General features: G+C 52.9%; 5 protein-coding genes across 5 annotated transcripts; 3 read left to right on the forward strand and 2 right to left on the reverse strand.

The window, feature by feature from the left end:
• Positions 1-118: 118 nt before the first annotated feature.
• Z517_10898 (uncharacterized protein) lies at positions 119-1,935 on the reverse strand (the record flags this gene model as incomplete). Its single annotated transcript, XM_013424506.1, has 3 exons — positions 119-1,189; positions 1,258-1,796; positions 1,914-1,935. The coding sequence occupies 3 exons, from the start codon at positions 1,933-1,935 to the stop codon at positions 119-121; spliced, it is 1,632 nt and encodes a 543-aa protein (XP_013279960.1).
• Positions 1,936-8,558: 6,623 nt separating this feature from the next.
• Z517_10899 (uncharacterized protein) lies at positions 8,559-11,432 on the forward strand (the record flags this gene model as incomplete). The annotated part of the gene is made up of 1 exon (XM_013424507.1): positions 8,559-11,432. One exon carries the CDS (start codon positions 8,559-8,561, stop codon positions 11,430-11,432), a length of 2,874 nt encoding a protein of 957 aa, XP_013279961.1.
• Positions 11,433-11,894: 462 nt separating this feature from the next.
• Z517_10900 (uncharacterized protein) lies at positions 11,895-13,154 on the forward strand (the record flags this gene model as incomplete). The annotated part of the gene is made up of 1 exon (XM_013424508.1): positions 11,895-13,154. One exon carries the CDS (start codon positions 11,895-11,897, stop codon positions 13,152-13,154), a length of 1,260 nt encoding a protein of 419 aa, XP_013279962.1.
• A 1,510-nt stretch (positions 13,155-14,664) lies between these two features.
• Positions 14,665-16,146, forward strand: Z517_10901 (uncharacterized protein; the record flags this gene model as incomplete). Its single annotated transcript, XM_013424509.1, has 1 exon — positions 14,665-16,146. One exon carries the CDS (start codon positions 14,665-14,667, stop codon positions 16,144-16,146), a length of 1,482 nt encoding a protein of 493 aa, XP_013279963.1.
• A 553-nt stretch (positions 16,147-16,699) lies between these two features.
• Z517_10902 (uncharacterized protein) lies at positions 16,700-18,024 on the reverse strand (the record flags this gene model as incomplete). Its single annotated transcript, XM_013424510.1, has 2 exons — positions 16,700-16,902; positions 16,974-18,024. 2 exons carry the CDS (start codon positions 18,022-18,024, stop codon positions 16,700-16,702), a joined length of 1,254 nt encoding a protein of 417 aa, XP_013279964.1.
• Positions 18,025-19,515: the final 1,491 nt, after the last annotated feature.

Below are 19,515 nucleotides of genomic sequence, written 5' to 3' on the forward strand. Positions count from 1 at the left end.
AAATCTCATGTTGGATCCCCATATTACCAGACTCCTCCCTCCTGTCATTCACTCACTCCCCGAGTCGCAACCGACGCCCCATGCATGCTATCAAATCCAGAACTGGGGTCCAGGTGTCTCAGGGCAGTGCATCGGGAGAAGAGGAACCCTCGGAGAGCTGTCTGAGCAAGTCGGAGTCGTACTGGGGCTGGATTATGGGCCGTTCGTTGGAACGCTTCCGGCGGATCTTGGGCAGGCGGTAGAACCCGAAGCCGTAGGTGTTTGCGCCGGTGCCGTAGCCCCGCGTGACTTGGGAGATGTCGAGCATGCTCTTGATCCAGGCCATGTAGTCCGGGTTGTCCTCGAGGGCTTTGCTCGCGAGGCCCAGCGGGAACAGCCAGAACAGGGCCGAGTCACGCCCGCTCTTGGCAGCGAGGAGCTGGAACTCGAACGCGCGGCAGATCTCGACGGCCGGCTCGACCAGCGAGTCGACGTCGCCGGGTAGGAAGAGGGCGGACGGGCTCGAGAGGCGGACGTCCGCCGGCGAGTCGGATTCGGGGGGTTTCAGCGTCCACAGCAGGCCCAGCAGGAAGAGGAGGATGGCGTTGTACAGCGCCAGCTCCGTGGCCTTTGTGAAGGAGGAGAAGACCAGCACTTTACGGATGGGGCGCGGCTGGGCGAGGATTTGCTCGGCGGCGGGCAGCGTCTCTGGGTCCACCTCCCACGCGACCGTCGGGTTCATCTCTTCCCACTGCCACCGCCAGTTGTGGGCTTTGGCGATCTGGTACTCAATCCGCTGGATGAGTTCGAGCCGAAACTGTTCCGACGATGCCTGTTCGAGCTGCGCCTGGTCCTGCAGGAACCCGGGGATGTGGACCAGGATGTCGACGAGGCGGTTCTGTGGGGTTTTGTTGTATTCGCCGCACGTCGCCCACGGTTCGCTCAGCCATTCTGGCTGCTCTAGAAAAGTTCGCGTCCTGGTGATCAGCGACACGGTAACCTGCAGCGGCGAAGAAGGCACATCAGCGTTCACGGAGCTCAACATCCGGCGTGAGGGGAGGCTCTCAAGTTCGCCTACCAGCGTTGCCCGACATGATTCAAATGCGAGCCTCAACGCGCCGGTCGCGAACCTCTCTGGGCCGCAGATTTGGATGAGGTTCAGCAGTCCTTGAATGTGAAACGCAGAGGCCTGAGGGTCTGGGGTGCTCGACTGTTTTATGTTTTGTTTGGTAAGCCTGCGGAGGCACCCCTGGTAAGCGAGGGTTGCAGCTAACTCACGGAGTGCATGAGAAGGATCATGATAGGTACGATCAGATTCTCACTACCCGGCGCCCCCACATTCGACAGTCGAGATGATAGGGCCCGAACTGTCTTGTCGTAATGTATGGCGCCGTTTACTTCTATCTCGGCTTGCCGATGGTGCCTCCCGAAGATGCTGAGAGAAAACGCTCGACAGGCCTCCAGTGACAGGGCGTCAAGCTTTCCCTCAGCAGACATCTGGAGCCACGGCGAACCATAGCTGCTCCACACGAAATTGTCAAAGAGATAGGAGAACTGGATATTGTCTCTGAAGGCCACGAAGCTCAGCTCCTTGGGTACGGCACTCGAGCTCGGCGGGCTGTCATTGGACCTGAGTACAAGATCCTCGGGCACACCTCCAGCCGTCAAGGGGGGATCTTTGCTGGTCTTTGTGGACGGTGGCATGGCCGGTTCCGCCTGATCTGCAAACGTGTGGAAACGCATCTCCAGCTTTCTCTCATAGCCAGCGCATGCGTATCCTGCCTTTTCGCATCGCTTACAGGTCGGACGGGCTTCATCTGGAACGCCACGAGAGTCAGCTATTGGTCTAGAAGACGAATCCCCTGAGACACCACCACAGATGGTTCACGTACCGCACTTGACCCTTCTTTTCAAACACGTATGACAACCCTTACTGCGTCCGGGAACACCAACCATGTTGTTGAAGAAAAAGTCGACACTATCTGCATCTCGTCCATTGATGCCCCAAACGGGAGGACCATACTTTATATTAGACCCGATGGATAATGTATCCCTGCGAGGATTTGTGGGTTCCTGTCACGGCCACCACTGGGACATGCTCATGCCCATTTCAGCGGGTTCCACATGGGACAAACGGTAGACATATTGACGCAGGGACGATCATTCGCAGGCTCAGAGGGAACGGGGGATCTCAGCCCCAACTGGCAGCTCCAGGGCCCAAAGAAACGATGGCATAGGTTTGAGACGTTTGAAATCGCCGGCCGGGGATTTCCATTTCTTCGTCGACCGCAGACGAGGCCCTAAGGCCAGAAACAGCACCAATGTTAGCGTGCACCATACCTGATCAAGGTCGTGCTTGGGGCGTTGTGGCTGACTCCAAGTGGGCCAGGGGTCACAGGCAATTGCGTCAGTATTTTGAAAAAGCACACCCTAGAGATCATTTACGAGTTTAGCGACGATGGTCGGGAGCAGGACGGGAGGCTATGAGAGGTTGAACAGGTCAATGGGCTGCTGACTTGGATCTTTGTTGCTGTCCGTCTCATGCTTCCTAATGGGGAAAGGCGCGGTTCTTGGCAATCACGGGGCTGAGTCGTGCGGTCTTGTCTTTCTTTCTCAAATATTACCATCGACTACCTACTAGTAGGCAACCCGCGCACCCAGGTAAACAAACACCAGCCAACCAAACACCCACCAAGCCACCGAGCCATCCCTATACTAGCCTGTATTATTTGATATACAGCTTTCAGCCTTGGGAGTAAAGCTGGGCTCCCCGACCCCATCACATCGTTCAAATCACTCCAGCTTTCGCGTTCAAGCTTCTGACAAATTTCTTAGGCAAGCTGTGACGCTACACAGCATTGTTCTTGCTGGCTACGATACACAATTCCCCTTCTAGCCCCCACTGCGTGAAGCCGCCCTGTGCGCTCTAAGCGAGACAACCACGCCTCAGAGTTCCCCGACGGCGCAGTCATTGGCGGGTTGTCGCTGAATAATAAAAAAACTCACAGAGGCCATGGCTCCACAATTATACGAGGTTTCAAGGAACTCAAAATGTGCAAAATAACTCGATACCATTCCTCCTCATCATTGCCAAGGAGCTTTTATGCTCGATATCTGCGCTCCTTAGACTCCCCGATGGATTATGTTCGGCCGACCCGATTACAAGGACGGCGGGTGCGTTATAACCTACACTTTCCCGATCAGGCAAGACCAGCGATACCAGATTCGGTGAATGGTCCAGCGCGTGTGCATAGCTGCAGGTTCGGTCGCGTTCATCACATTATCTAATACAGGCTTCGAACCCCTCAAGCTTCACACATAAGCAATTATGCTGTCTTCGCTAGACTCGCGGACACTTGGACTCGGAGGTGCGAAGTTCCAGGTAGGCTTCGACTTGTGTGCACTGGTCCACTGGGAATGGTCAAATAGGGACCGTTGGACCTTGCGATCGCATGCACCAATCCATTTCGGACGTTACCACACAAAAATGGTTGCCATTTGCCGTGCCGACCTTTCCATTTCACGTATCGTATCTCCTGACGCACTCAGCACTAACTAGACTGGGGAATTATGGGCGTTGCGCTTGAGTGACGGACTGAAAGACCAAGGTTATAACACGACCTATGATTCGTCGTGCCTTGGACGTCTGCTGCTATCGCGAAAGGGTCTATGTACAGGAGCACAACATTGAAGCGATCAACATTGCATGCAGGCTGCTTTGATGGAAGAAGGGACAAAGGGGGGCCTTTTCCATTGCTCTATACAACCCGACAGTCCTGCACGGTCCGAGGGCGTATCTTTGCTGTGAAAGTGTCGAGGGTTATGCTCATCTGTAGGAACTGGGTTTAGTATGCCGACGAATAGATTATATTTCAATCACAGAACAGAGATGTTTTTCCTTGCGTCTCGGACTCTCGGTCCTGCTTTGTCAACCGCGCAACGTGGAAAGTCATGTCCAGTTTCGCAATACCACAAAGCTACCACTCTCCATAGGCAGCAGTTGCGCATTATATCGCCGTCGTGTGTCGCTGTCGTAGAGGACAGTGTTTTCCAACCAGTCCCATCCAGCACGATACTCCTTTCCCTACCTTTGGACAGTAACGGTCTTGGTTTCCCTTGCGAGTTGACTCTGAACCCAATCCACAGGAGAGTAAAATATAGGCAGAACAAGCTGATCCGGCCGTAGTATGCACGGCCACCATTGCAGTCTATACGTCAATTTCGATGTGATGGGTGAAAGTCGCGCCCAAAAGAGCATACCACGTGCCAGAAGTCAGGCTTCTTCCTCGAAAGCGCCGCCGAGACTGGGTACCTCAGTCCCGGAACATGCGGAGTACGCTCACCAGAATCCCATGTCTTTCTCGATAACTGTCCTGCTATGCTATAATGTCTCGGATCAAACTGAACGTCTTTTGTCAGGAGTCCTGTCAACCGCACCAACTCAGGCTCCGTTACACTAGCAGCGGGTATGCCAGAGTACAACGCCTGGAGTTGTCAGAACTGTTGATTGCAAACACGTGTGGACGTTGATAACGCGTCACTCAGGAGGGAGTCACGTCTTGAGAAGTCTTCGAGAAGCCTTCCGAGGAAGTAGGGTCAGGTAGGTATCCACCGGGTCTTTGGGTGTCAGGTGTGCACATTGCCTTCCGGGTAATGAGCCCACGTGTTGTCAACTCTACGGATCGAGATACTGCATTACCTGCTTGTTGCTGACCCTTTCATGACGGTCAGTTGGTCTCGTCGACGGAGACTTTCAACGTTTCGATCAGTGGGTTGACGGTGACGGGGGAGGTGTGCAGAGATTCATGGATTGGTTCGCCCACCGGAGCATCTGGCAGCACTTTAACGATCTTACGAGCGTTTCAAATCCGCCCTTTCCAAACTTCTCTGTCGAATTTGACCGTTGTGATCCGATCAGCAAGTCAAGTCGTGCTTCAGGGGTGGTGGATTCATGTTGTTGGTCAATGCTTTAGGTACCAAATTGCTGGTTTTTGTCACGAAAGCCCATCAAGTCTTCGCACCTCAGCTCTCATAATTGTTCTCAGTATTCTCGATACCGACAACCGCTCAGAAAGGCGACTTACCCCTTTTCAATGCGGTGTCTACCAGTAAATAGTCTTGTCTTGTATTGCGGTTGACTCTGGGATATCTGATTGGAGGTTGTCTCTTTCAAACAACTCAGTAAGTGACTCGGGAAAAGGAGAAGTCAGTGGAGAGGCCGATCGCATCTGCATGCTGGCAAGCTAATGGGTAGGATTGTATCGACGCAACCCAGAGAAGATTTAATTAAACAATCCGAAAGTCTGTCGCTCGTACTTGTGGAGTAAGGAGAATCTCTGTCCCAAATGAGATAGAAGATGGAGGTTCTGGATGGCTGTAAATGGTAATACTCCTGTGCATTGGAACTTTAACAGATATTACTCCGTTTGGGTCGCTGCGAGCTTGATGCGTTACAATCGGTGGAGCCAGGAGTTGTCGAAAGGGTAACTGGTGTTGAGACCATTTTGTCCAAATCTAGTACGACTTCGCATGGGAAACTGGTGCAACCGGCATGGAAGGGATCACGCGCCGATCGTTTTCAATGAATACACAGATGGCATTCGGCAGTGTCGGGTGGACCTTGGTGAGCGTGTGCGTCCAAGAAGCGAGAGACCATATCTAGTCTCGCGTGAACTCGATATCATGCAGATGGAGCCCTATCAAGCACCAATGCAGCAGAAGATACTCAGTTTGTCGGAACTGCAACCGAAGAGGTTCAGAAGGTATCGATAGTGGTGCACGAAGCGTTCGTGGCGGATAACAGCCCCTCGTCCAATGTGGTCGGCGAGGTCCCCGCAACCTTAGACCGAAGCTGTGCTTAGGGTAGCAACGAAAGGAAATGATCATCGTCGGTTGAAGACCCTGATTCGCAAGAATGCCATGCGCGACTCGTGCAGCATAAATCTCCTGGTGCCGCTTGGGAAGATGTGCCGAACTTGCACCCCTCAAGGCGACACGGAAGGACTTGCCGGTGGGGTCTGTCAACAGCAAGATTTTCCCAAGAAAACTTACCCCTACCCGGAGACCCTGGTTGCCCATGCGGGGGTTTATGGTTTTGCGACATATCATTTCTTGCCCTGGTTGTGACAATCCTCGTTGGAGCGCATCGTAATGACTTTAGGGGGTGGTGAAAAGGTCGTTCAGATATGCAGGGCTCGATCGGCGGACGTTGTTCAGGGTCTCTGTACATCAACGTTGCTGTCGATAGAGATGGTGAAGAACCAGTAATCAGGACATCTGACTCGAGACTTGGCAAACAATGATACCCCTCTCCCACTATAGCATTCACCAGGCGGCCATTCAGTCAAGATGGTCTGGGGTTCAGGGAGGTTTCTTCCAGACAGGCAAGATGGCGGTCTGAGAAAGCGGACAGGCGCACTCAACCTCCAGATCCAAGAGCGAGACGAGACGCTTGATCTGCTCAATGACAACATGAATTGTTCGATGGCTTAAGCCCTTGGCTTCAACTGGAAAGAAGGAAGGCGCTAGTCCACTGCCATTGTTCCGTACCGGGGTTGTGATCAGTCGAACTTAGCTCGCAATCGCCAGCTGAGATTTGTGTCGTTTAGGTGCTTCTGTGTACAAAGACTGGCTGAGACAAAATCTGAGTTCAACATGGCCACCTGGCGCCACTGCAAATAAGGACAACCGAGCGACGAAAGTATGATATCCACATTAGGGGCGGAGATGACGAGGTCCGAGCCTGACTCCGAAGGTCGGTAGTGCGGGTGATGCCTCCAGCAGCCGTAGAATTGAGCCAGGCAGCAAGTCGCCCATTGTACAACTGGAGGGCGAGCATGCAGAGGGAATACGTGCGCTGTCGTAGACTGATGTTATTGCGCGACGATTCGACACCATGATCCTGGTGATGTGCGCCTCTAGACACCGAGATGTCGACTTGCCTCGCGCCTGTCGTTGATGTTTTGAGAGGTGGGGAAGAGAACCTAGCCATGTCCTGACTAGGAGATGATCGTCGGTAGCCTAAGATAGGTTTTCTTAGCACAAGGGCGCTCTGTGGTTCGCCCACGCGCGCATCCGGCACGAAGGCCCGAGGATCGAAAGGTCCACGCAGTTGCGAAAGCCATGAGATCCAGAGACAGGGTATTGAAAACACCAGGCCAGCAAGGCCTGGGGGGGGGACCAATCTTACTTCCAGGGGCAACGTCATCCTGCGAAGGGGCAGGCCCTTGCATCGAATATTGTACCGCAATCTGTCTGCCGTGTGCGAGTGCGAGGTACGCATCACTGTCTCTGCAACTCTCTGAACTTTGTTTGTCCAACGCAAGGAGGAGGAACTAGGCTGAGCGCTCCCAACTCAGGCTAAAGAGGCAGTGATTGAGGACTTTGGGGTCATTGGACACTATTCCTAGGTGTACACGGGGCGGCAAGATGGTTAGCAAAGTCAAGCCCAGATGGTAGTTCCCAGATGAGCCGGTGGCCGCTCTCAGAAGTTAGGCCGCCTGCAAGGAGTCCGAATTACGTACAGGTGATTGGCACACACATCCTCAGCATGTGAGACGGACTGAACGGGATGGGAGGGATGGGAGGATAAGGACCGCAGGATGAAGGTTTTGGAAACTGCTGCCGCAGGGAAGTAAAAGGGCACGGACAATGGGTATCTCAATGGAGCAAGGGGGGCGGCAGGCAGCTGCTGAATGTAGTCATTGACTTTTGGGTTGGGAGAAGAGTTTTGTCGTGTGTCGGCTCCCCGCCTTTGAACATTTCCAGCTTTTTCCAGCTTTCCCACCTTTGTAGGCCTTGCACCATTCCACATTGGATTGTTTGTGGATGGAAGTGGATGATGCGGACAGCCATTGTTGGGCTGAGTTTGCTGTGTTTGTGGAGTTTGTGCTTGACAGATGGCGCTAGTGAAGTTAGTACTTCTAGGGTAGCTAGGGGGCCACTAGGGGTTTACGAGTCCAATTAGATATACTCGACCCTGCCCATCGCCGACTAACCACCCAATAACATCCACCCCGTCGCACCCCCCAAGATGCACGTCAATGCACCTCCCCCATGCGAGCCACTTGACTCCGTACACCGAGATCCATCCCTTGCGTACTTGTCGCAGCCACCATTTCGGATCCTTGTTGCCGGCATATATTGGTCTCTATCGATTGGTTGCTGAGGATGCATCTCTACCTATGGTCGCCACTCTCTGCTGCATTCGGTGTTGCGATGGCTTGGATGCAGAGGTGCCCTCGCCCACAAAGGGATTCGAGATACGGGACATGGCTTTTGCCTCAATCCATGCCAGCCGCAAACATCTCAAATCATGCATTTCGGACTCCATCGCTCACCCTGAGCGTTGACAAACGTGGTCCATTTATACTCCCTCCGACCCTGGAATGTTCCCCTCTGTTCGTCCACCCGTCACGCAGGCCCTTGAAATGAGGTGCATTGACCTAGCTACTAATTTAGCTGTCCTCAACCTTACGTGTTTGTCAATAAACTTGACTTGGATATTTCTGTTTACCTGAAACCCCTTCAAGAACAGCAAGTCCTGGATACCTCGGTATCCATTGGATCACTCGCTGCCCATGTTGCAGGCAAGGTTGGACATTCTCTACATGCGAGACACCGAGGCGACCATGGAAACATCGGAACCGATCATGGCGCTGCCGCCTATTGATGGCCCGGTTGGCGTGCCTCTGCTTGCTCGAGATACGACTCCCAGACTCTCGCAGATGTCTCAAATCACCCTCGAGAGCTCCCAACCGGAATGGCATAATTACGGCGAGCCTTGCCCCAGCCCTAATGTCCCAACGGGCTGTGATCCCACGTCTAGAGCACACATGCCTCAGTTCCGGCAATCCAGAAGATGGGCCAAAATGTATGCCTGGTCGCGCGCAGAAATGGAGGCAGCTCCAAGTTCTCTTGACCACCAAAACCGCTCTCCAGCTAGGAATCATTACTCTTCGGTTGCCGTCAGCAATCAACATGTCGGACGCCCGCTCTCTTTACAGCCACATTACGGTCTACCCAGAGCCATGGCCAAGAGTCTTGGACGTCCAAAAGCCCGCCGAAATATCAGTGATGCCAGCGCGGGTTCTCCTCATGGCGGCCTCTGCGTGCAAAGTGCCGCTTATTACTGGCGATGCGTCAAGCCTCTCATCAGCAAGGTACCTCGCGCAGGCTCTAACGTGTGGCCGAGCAGACGCACCGGAACTCGAAAAGCGACAACGAGACGCCAGGATGCTGCGGGCCGACGCCCCTCGGCTCTAGTGTTCGTACCCACTCATTCGAGGCGCGCAAGCACTCTGGAAAACGATAGTCACCCAACCTGTTGCGAACCAAGCATGACTCTCACCAACGGGGTCCTTGGATCATGCCTTCTGGAACATGGTGGGTGTACCGGGCTTGCAAGCTCGTCGTCGATGCCCTCACTTCGTGGTCCAGTCATCAACGACAGGTTTTCAGACCAAAGCAGAACTGTATTGAAAAATGTCAAAGTCGATAACGATCGCTCGCTTCCGACCACCTCGACGGTGCCTTCTGTCGTCATGCGATCAACCACAACAAGTAAACATATGTCACACGATTTCGCTCCAATATCAGAGAAACCTGTCCGTAGACTCGTACCCTCTGAATATGCCTTTAAGCCACTACCACCATCACCAAAAGAATCGACAATTTCTCTTCTGGACGACAAAGCCACCCCGGCCGTCGCAGCTCACCCCCATCAGCACCGGGAATTAGCAGCTCAAGCTTCAAAAAACACTCTTAGCAGTCTTGACACCGTCCTTCACAGTGCGCAGAACGAGTCGCGGTCAGTGGTTTTATCTTCAGGCCAATCTCGTCAGATGAATTCGCGACTTCAGTCCCATGGCTCCACCCCCAACTTGAAGCCCAGGCCTACACATACAGGGCCTGTAGTTCGTCTCTCTTCTGCTCGTTCAGCCAAAAGCGCCAATACTCTGGCAGGAATAGAAGCCCAAGTCCAAAAGATGGCGCACTACACCATCGATGTGGAAATCAAGCGAAACGGATCCGTGGATTCTGATAGTCGGTACAGCGGACCTCCTCCCACCATACCACTGCCTGCGTTGCCGCCTGAAGCACACGATGCAAAACTTGGTGTCGCCAAACCCTCCCAAAACTTGTCCAGGGTGGAAGGAGGTCGTGATGAAAGTTTGCAAATTTGCCTTCACCTCGAGCACCATTCCATTCAAAGCACTCGAGCTGACAAAGTCCGAGAACGGAGGATGCGCGATCTTGCCAAGTCACGCAGTCCTAGGAGCAAGCTTGACACTGTCGGAAAGCATCAAACTTGCGAGAAACCCTCCGTCTCTAAAACACCACAAGCTCTCACATACCAAGCCGATGAACTCGATCGGTTTCCAGCCGTCCCCGAGTCGCGACCAGCAAGTCTTTCGACTGCGTCCTGCTATAGTCGCCAGCACAGCCCGGAAATGAGAATTCGTCAACCAGGTCGCTTGTCCAAAGCCACATCAAGAGAAACGCAACGGAACACGCCTCAGAAACTCAGTCAGAGCAATATCTTCGTCGTCGTCGATACTGATCCTGTCACCGCGCGTTTCCGCGCCGGCGCTGTAAGCCCAAGATTCAGCATTGCAGGCAGCGCCGCTGGACCAACAAGTCCGAAGACTACACGAACCCCTTCAAAGCTCAGAGAGGTCATGGCCAACAGGCTGAGTCTTTGCGAGAGTCCAAGACGAGGTGCTGTTCTCGGTAGCCCAATGGAAAGCCCGAGACGCAAAGCTGCGGGAACCAGCCCGTCAGGGGAGCAAGCTCTCAAACTCCGTCGCTCACGTTCCTACTCGAGCGGCCAAAGCATGTCCCCTGGGAGAATCGACAGCCCAACTCCGAGCAGTTCTAGTGAAGACCAATGGCTGACGCCCGGGGAGAAAATCTCGCCAGTTAAGCCAAGCAGCCAACAGAGGAAACGTCGACGATGGAACAGCGGTGACATTAATCTTGTCAGACAACTGCACCAAGACCTGCACGACTACTATGTGACAATCTTGGAGCAAGAAGAAAAGATCAAGGTGCAAGCGAGTCAAATACAGACCATCATGAATATGTTTGCACCAATGAAACATACTCACGGCCGGCAAGACTCTTTATCTCTCCAGGACTCCCCTGGTCGGGACAACCATTCAGGCCACAGACAGATCAGAAAGTGTCGAAGCGCACTCGCTGAGAGGCGACCGCCGAGTTCCGGTTCTCGTTCTCGCTTTCCGCTAGATCGTATCAACGAACGGACTCTCAATATCCAAAGCCACAAGGTAGTGGACAAAAGCGATGCAGCGAGCACGGCCCCGTCCTCGGATACGATGTCGCTGGCGTCGCTCAGAGCTAGTGCTTCTGACACGTCTCTGACAGAACAGGAAAGACTTATAGCGCCCAGTCGCAAAGGAAGTTCCGACGTGGAGAACTGGGGTTGGATATGAATTATACGGAACGATATTGATAGGACACTTACGAGGACATGTGTATTTGTGGGGGCAAATCTGAAGTCAAAACTTGGTCAAACAGGAAAGGTTCTCGAGGGAAGGGGTGCCTCTAGCTGGCAGTTGTTAGATTAAGCATCACTTTAATGATGAAAAGTAATTCCGAATGAGAGGATAAGAGATTATGAACTGAGCCATCTCCATATACAGCGGGGCCTCCACGGTCTCCATCCGCAAAACGGTGACATCGGTCATTTGTTGTAGAAGATTCTCGTCGAAAAGATACATCGGTCACGTGTCAGGCTGATGCCAAGCACTACAAGGCTGTGGCGACGGTCATGACTCGGGCCTGAAAACTGACTGAAACATCATCTTCAAAAGTTCATTAATTCTCTGACAACGAAGAAGAGAAATATAGCGCTTCGTCATTCCGGTACAGATCAGAAGCAAAATACAAGAAACATGTCCACCAGCGCCAACGACACCCACAAACCATTAACATCCCTCCCGTTCCCTCCCATCACCCCATCTCACATCCTAAACTGCTCTTTCCACTCATGGTATCCCCGTTTCCGTTCTCTGACACCCAAATCCCGTCTTATTCCTCTCTCTCAGCCATTCCTGGACTATCTACGCGCCGATGGCATAATCCTACCACCTGAGCGCGGGCCTAGCGATGCGGACAGTGGGTTTGAAGACGGGTTCCAAAACGACGACGAAGATGAGAACGAAGATCCTTCGGAACAATGGGCCGATATACATTCCAAGATCCGTTCTACGATCTCCGAACTAGGGGGCAAAGTGATGCCGAAGCTCAACTGGTCAGCCCCCAAGGACGCCACCTGGATTGCGACCACAAATGACATGGAATGTCGAACTCCAAATGACGTGTATCTGCTACTGAAGTCAAGCGACTTCGTCACGCATGACTTGGAGCACGCTTTTGACGGATGCACCATCGCAGAGAATACGAATAGCGCCGATCGAACCGAAGGTGATTGTGGCAATGCCTCTGGCGATAGCAAGGAGAAAGCATTTCCTGAAGTGCCCTACCATCTTGTACTGCGGAAAGCATTCAATCTGAATCCTTCGCTGGAATTTCGCTGTTTCATCCGAGAAGGCAGACTCATTGCGATAAGTCAGCGAGAGATGAACCACTTTGATTTCCTCTTCGATCTGCGAGATTCTTTCAAAAAGTTGATCCAAGAATTTTTAGAGCAACATTTGCTACCTGGTGGCGGAGGAAAGACCTTTCCGGACGAGAACTTCGTGGTCGATGTCTACATTCCACCACCACACGACCGTGTGTGGCTGATCGACATAAACCCTTGGGCACCACGAACGGACCCATTACTATTCTCGTGGCTGGAGTTGTTGCAACTGCCGATCCCAGAAGCGTCAGGGCCAAAATCGAAAATTAGAGAAGGGCTAGATTGCGCAGATCGAGAAGGGGGCGAGGAATATGAGGACGACGAAGAAGAAGAAGAAGAGGAAGAGGAAGAAGTGATCTTTGACCCCGAATTTCGACTTGTGAAACGCGACGATCCAGAGGCGTATCAATTCTCGGCGACAAAGTACTCGGCTCATAAACTACCCAAGGAAGTCGTCGACGCGAGCATGACGCCAGGAGACATGAAGAACATGATGGAGGAGTGGAGGAAAGTCATTGACAAGCAGGTTGCAGAAGACGATGACTCGGACGAGGACGAGGAACATACTTGAGCAGCATTAAGGAAATGAAGACATCTTTGTTCTCTCAACCGTCGCAAATGGATCTATACATCTTAACCACGACCTACAATATCGGTTTCTTACGAGAGATATGCACCTCCCCTCCCCTTTGAATCGCTCCAGGCGATGCAGCCGAAGGTGAAATCTTGCGCTTCCCTTTGGCTTGAGCAACAAGAATGATACAGAACGGCATGTGGCGAATACTCTGCGAGGATCTCGACGGAATGGCCATCGATCATCTTTCAGGCAGGTGGAGGGACGCCTGGAGTTGATCTCTTGTTCCGATACAGCTTCACAAGAGCGCTTTCGGCGAGATGAGCGCTTTAATCACCACAGTTTTCGTATTGTCGACCGTCAGTCATCGTGGTCGAGAATCTTTGGCTTCATGGCCCGTACCATGGTGGAGAGGCCCGCTTGGGCACTCCGTGGACTTGCCATATCGGCTTTCCGAGCCCCAAGCTTCCCGAACTGTATTGTCGCTCTACCGACGTTTTCCCAAGGCGACTAACTTCTCGAGGTGTTTGCGCTGCCATCCAGGTACCGGGGTACCTGCAACCTTCTGCCACTGGATCCCAGCACGCCTCTCTGAATCCCTATGGATGACGTCGGTGACGTGACGATTACCGTCCCGTGGTTGAGGGATGGATGACGAAGGTTTAGTCAGTGGTAATTCACATTGTCCGTTCTAGCCGTCAATTGGGTTCGAACTAGAATGTATCTTGCCTTGCAGGAAGAGGACTATACCAACCACCCACAATTACCCGCATAACCATGCTTCAACGTTGGTCGCCTGAAAACTATGTTACCCAGCACCCTTGTCCACCAGATCTGGGGGAAAGGATTCGCGAACCCGCACCCTCTTCGTATCTGACACTAAGAGTGACTACCAACCTTGACAGCGTTTTAGGTCGTCTGGTGTCATAGTACAGACAGCGGAAGTTGAGAAAAAGATCAATGGAGTCAGCAATGAAGTCAGCTTGTATGATTGACTCGGAGTCCGGACCTCCTGGCGCCACGTAAAAGTCTCGCGTACACTCACAGCCTGCTCAAACACTGTCATCGCCGTCATCAATGCATCCGACCATGGTTTGGGCTTGTTGCCGCGGAAGGTGAAGAAACCATGCCCCGACTTCCACCTCATAGCATCGCCGATGTATATGGATGGAAGTGGAATTAGATTTAGAGAATACTATGTGAGGAGTGAGCCTCGAGGATTATTTTGCGAACCGGTCAAAGGGCCTGACGGTGAGAATCACTGATGATGACGACGAGGGGGAGGCGAGGGACAATCAGGCCGTTATCGATAGCCAAATGATATTCGCGCTAACCGTTTACGGGAAAACACCAACAACGCGCAGCCAGAGCTAGAGTCTGCCACCCTGCGGCTTCATCACTGTTCAGACAAGACATCTTGCCATGATAGAACACGCCCTGCACTTATAGGTGCCGAAGCACTACAACAACAACGTCATCCAATCCCATACAGAATACATCCAACAATATGCCTGGCGAGGAGACCATCTTGGAGGGTCCCATGACGCCGGCCCCAGTATTCGCCTATCGCGCAATTCGAGGCATCTTCTTCGCCTCACCCGACTCCTCGCCCGACTCCTCGCCCGACTCTTCGCCCGAGCATGGCGGCAAGGAAAATCTCGTGCCTTCGTACCCCTCATCGCCATCACCCAAGCCAAAGCCTCTCGCAGAGCTCCAATTGTCACCGCCACAGAAGCGAAAGAGGGGAAGCAACACCACAGGTGCAGGTAACATCCTTTCGCCTACAAAGGGCATCCTGCGGACGCCGGGACTGGCGACGCCGAGAGCAAAGTATCTGAAAGACATCAATGTCAAATTCAAGAGTGTCAGCCCCGAAGGCCCCAAATCAGCCACTCTGCCCGTCTCTCCCAAGCAGCCAAAGACCAAACTGCAGAACGCGCCACCGGCCCTTCACCCCTCAAAGTCCAGCATCGAGCTGGCATCACCCTCGAGGAAGAAGGCATCTTCCAAGTGGCAGGACCCACTGCAGGATGAACCATTAACGGCACGGGACATTCCTGCAACAACCGCAACTACCACCCCAACTTCGCCATGCATACTCTCTCGAGCGGCGATCGAAGCCTACGTAACCCAAACCGAAAAAGAAATGAAGAAGTTGGTTCGCTACGGACAGAAAATGCGCGAGTACGCGCGCAAGAAGGATGCAGAAAACCAGGAATTGAAGGCCATGATTGAACAACTTCAAAGGGAGAACGAGAGGTTGAAAAGAGGCGTGGAGTCCGCGACTGATTGCCAGTCCAGCGCCAGCCATCCTCCGCAGCTACAGGTACAACCGAAAGATAACGGACAGGACAGGAGGGCCAGTGTTAGGACGGTAGAGACGAGCGCGTCGCCAGCGCTCAGGCACAAACCTCGGGGATACGTCCGGGAGGAAGTCGATAGGGTCGAAACAACAGTGCGGAGTCAGACGACGAGGGAGCCAAAGGCTCAGAGACACACTAGCTTGTCGAATGCTGCCACAACAGAACAATCAGCCGGCGTCTGCGAGCCGCCAAAATCTCCCGCCAGTGGTTGGGGCACCGTAGCGAACGAGCATCCACCCACGCTCAAGCGATCAACATCAACGCCGACACCAAAACGAACAGCTTCGTCCTCGGCGAGGCTGCTCGTGCCTCTCTCCATCAATTCACCTCCGTCTTCAGAGACAAAACCAGCAACAACATGCATGCGCTCCGCCTCGGCTGGCACCACTCTAGCCGCTAGACCAGTCACTACAAGGCTCCCACCAGAGCGCATCGCAGCAGCACGAGACCGAATCCGCCGGCGCAATGAAGCGAGGAAAGCAAGTGTTCAAGTTGACGTCGCTGCCTCGACCCCGGACAGAAAGGGCGAGGGACATGCTACGCACAATGACCATCAACCACTCATGGAGCAAGAGATGGGAAAGCAACCAGAGGAACCTAGCGAGGTCGACTGGGCAAATCTCTGACCTTGAATGTGTACTGTCTCGCCTACAAGCTACCCAAGTCCGCTATTCCTCCTCCTTCTCCTGATAGGTGCTCCTACCGTGCAACCACACGTGTATGTACTATACGTATGTACGTAGATAGATAATCCGTCTCTCAAGCCCTTTTGTTCCATATCGACATCGACATCGATATACTCATTTATAAGTCAAGGCATAATCGAACCAACCTATTCAAGTCCAAGAAGGACAGACAAGGAGGAGACAAAGCTGGAAACAAAAGCTCGAAAGGAAAAAAAAGGGAGGCTAGCTAGCTAGTGCATTTGAAGCCGGCAGGTACTTTCTAAGTCTACCCATCTGAGATACAGTACGAGCACACCTAGATGTGTCTGTCCTCTGGTAGCTCGTAGACATATCTACCTCCTCCGTCGCTGGATGCTGACTGGGTGAGGGCGGATCCCGGTCATATTTTCTTCTTCGTTGAGAATGCAAAGTCTATATGGTATCATATCAGATTTGGACAAATAAACCCTCCCAACGCTCGTTTTATATGAGGCCGATTGAACTGAGTTGCTTGTCAACCAAGACTCTCAGTGGCGACGGCCATTTCCCCGGTCTGCGTCCCTTGCGTCCGACTCAAAGTGGGATATTGGGCCTGCTCGCGTTGAAATTGCAGCTCGCGCTGTTCTTCGGCCTTCTTCGCAGCCTTGCGTTTCTTCTCCGCTTCCTCCCTCTCGCGCGTCTTGATGGACGAGTAGTTGAGGGCTGAAATGATCATGACTAGCGTCATCGTTAGCATTTGGACGTATAACTCATGGACATGGAATGGGATGGTGGCCGAAACAACTTACAAGCACAGAAACCTATCGCCAACGCCGCGCGACGGGTCAACACCCACCGCAATCCCTCCACCTCGCTCCTGGCTTCACTATTCAGGAGAACCGTGATTTCATAGTTGAGTTCCGAAATTTTGCTATCGATCTTGCGCTTGTCTTCCTGCAGACCCAGTTTGCGGTCGTTGAACAACCCTTTCAGTTCCTCCTTGAGCGTCATCAGGTCTTGTGTCACCTTTTGATTCAAAATGTCATACTCGTGCTGCAGCTGTGCTCGTTGGCTGCGCTGCTTGAGCGTCTCGGAATGTCGTGTGCTTTGCAGGGTGGTTTTCAGCTCGGAGCAAGCGGCGCGGAACAGGTAGGATTCGTTCTCAATGTCAGACTTGGAGACAAGGCCCTCCTTGGCGACGTCGAGATTTAGCGAGAGCATGAGCCGGATGGCTTTCATCAGCGTTATCGCTTGGTCGACGGTATAGGCGTCCTTAGCCGCCAATTGTTGGACAAGCGAGTAGGTGTCGAAATGATGCTCGTACGGAGATGGCTCGAGGTGTGGGTGCTTGGGCGCGTCCTTGCCTTTGACTTCTGACGGAGAGGGCACCGCGAGAATCAGGTCGAGCTCTTTGTTGTCCAAAGGTTTGTCATCTTCCACATTGATTTTGTGGCTTTTCGTGTTCATGGACGCCTCGTTGATATAGTCTGCGTTTGAAGCTTGAGGCTCATCCTGCCCGACTTCTTCTGCTGTGGGCGCATCTTTCGTGGCACCCGGTTGAGATTGTTCTTTGCTCTCTTTCGACTCGTCCTTTGCCTTTGCCTTCTCTCTGGCTTCTTGCTGAGGATTCGCCGGTTCCGAGGGTCTTGCAGGAGGCGGCAGGTTCTGGGAAGCAGCTGGTCCGTATCTCTGCGGGAAAGCGTCCTGCGGGCGCGGCGCAGAGGTATGGAGTTTAGCCTTGCGGCGTGGTTTGGCCGCAGCTGACGGGCGTGCACGAATTGAATGGTACGTGGTAGGCTCGCACGCACGCACAGCGCGCAGGAAATTCGGGTATAGAAATGGCAGGCGTGGAGTCGCCATGTCTTCGTGAGCGGAACAGATCCCCGCGTGCAGAGCTCCTCGTCGCTGCTGAGTTATTGTGAAACTGGGTTTTCTATGCTAATATGCTCCGCAAGTAGAAAATGTGTTGTCATCGGCTACTGTTGGCCTGCATCGGAGTTTCTGCTCGCGGAGAAAGGTAATACCGAGTCCGGCCTTCCCCTCCCTCCCAACGACGGCTTCCACGAAGACATAGCTCGCATTTATGTAGCAATCCCAAATATCCCATCTTGTGAGATCTGCAGAGTCATTGACGCTTCATATAAATGCTTAGACGTCGTGAAATCCCCCCATCCCCAAATATCGAGGTATAATCCTGGATTTTCGTCCCAGAGATTTCAGGTTGTCAAGCTGTCAGGGAGTTTTAACAGGTTGACACGATCCGAACAGCAGAGCCTCTCCACCCTGATATCTAGTGCTTCCAAAACTCGCAAAAAAAAAAGATGTCTATGGCGAAGAAAGTCATCATCGCAGACTGAGCCAAGCGCTGATATCAGCTCTGGTAAGTATGGAATGTTGAAGACGGCCGCCAAGACAAGACAGGGAATACAATAACCACTCCCCAGACCGCCGCGTCTGCATACTATGTGGGATATCATCAGACACCTGTAGTGCCGGTGGTACCCGACTCGTTAGGCCACATGCCTACAGTCCTTGATGCAACGCATCTCCATTGGCCATATCCGCTGAAGCGGGCTTTCGAGTGGATGACATACGCCAGCAACAATACAAATAACCAACCAAAGGTTTCAAGAGGGGATTATTCTCCGTGAGCATATTCCAAGTCAGAGAGCAAAGACGTGGTATGAGACTGCGAATATACCAATGAGATTGAGATGAACGACTCGGGCAACACACAAGGACGTCTAACCTATCAGAGAAGCTGAGACTGGATCGAGTTATTGAACACGGTCATGTCCCACCAGCAATTAGGATCAGACCTGCATCTCGCTACGCTTGTCGCCGGGCCGTTACTCATCAGACCACGAGCCTCCCGAAGCGATGGGGATGGGACTTTTCGAAAGCCTCCAAAACTCAGATTAAAGCCCGCATGCGCAACATCAGGTTTGGGGCCCCCAAAGTTGGAGAAGCCAATAAGGCGTCTTCTGAACAGTGGGTGTACTGCAAGATCGAGACACTATTCGCGATCTGATGATGGTCCTCGGAGCAAGAAATCCGGTCCTCGATCTGCAGAGAGCCATCATGCAGCTCGAAAGCCAGATTGGCAGAGATTGGACCAGATCTCACCCTTGCAAGACGCACAGCCTTGCGGCAGCCTTACAGCGACACTCGGACGTTTCCATGAAGTCCGAGACATCGGTTGGTTGACGAAAGGAGAATATCCAAAGCCCATCAACGTTCACCTTGAAGAAGACACCTCCTGGCACTCTGCGAGACCGAAGAGTGATGAACAGTCGCTGGTTAGAGAATCAGCGGCCCTGCACATTTTCGATATACGTTCTGGCGGGGAAC

This window comes from Fonsecaea pedrosoi (assembly GCF_000835455.1).
Source record: "Fonsecaea pedrosoi CBS 271.37 unplaced genomic scaffold supercont1.7, whole genome shotgun sequence".
Classification (NCBI taxonomy): domain Eukaryota; kingdom Fungi; phylum Ascomycota; class Eurotiomycetes; order Chaetothyriales; family Herpotrichiellaceae; genus Fonsecaea; species Fonsecaea pedrosoi.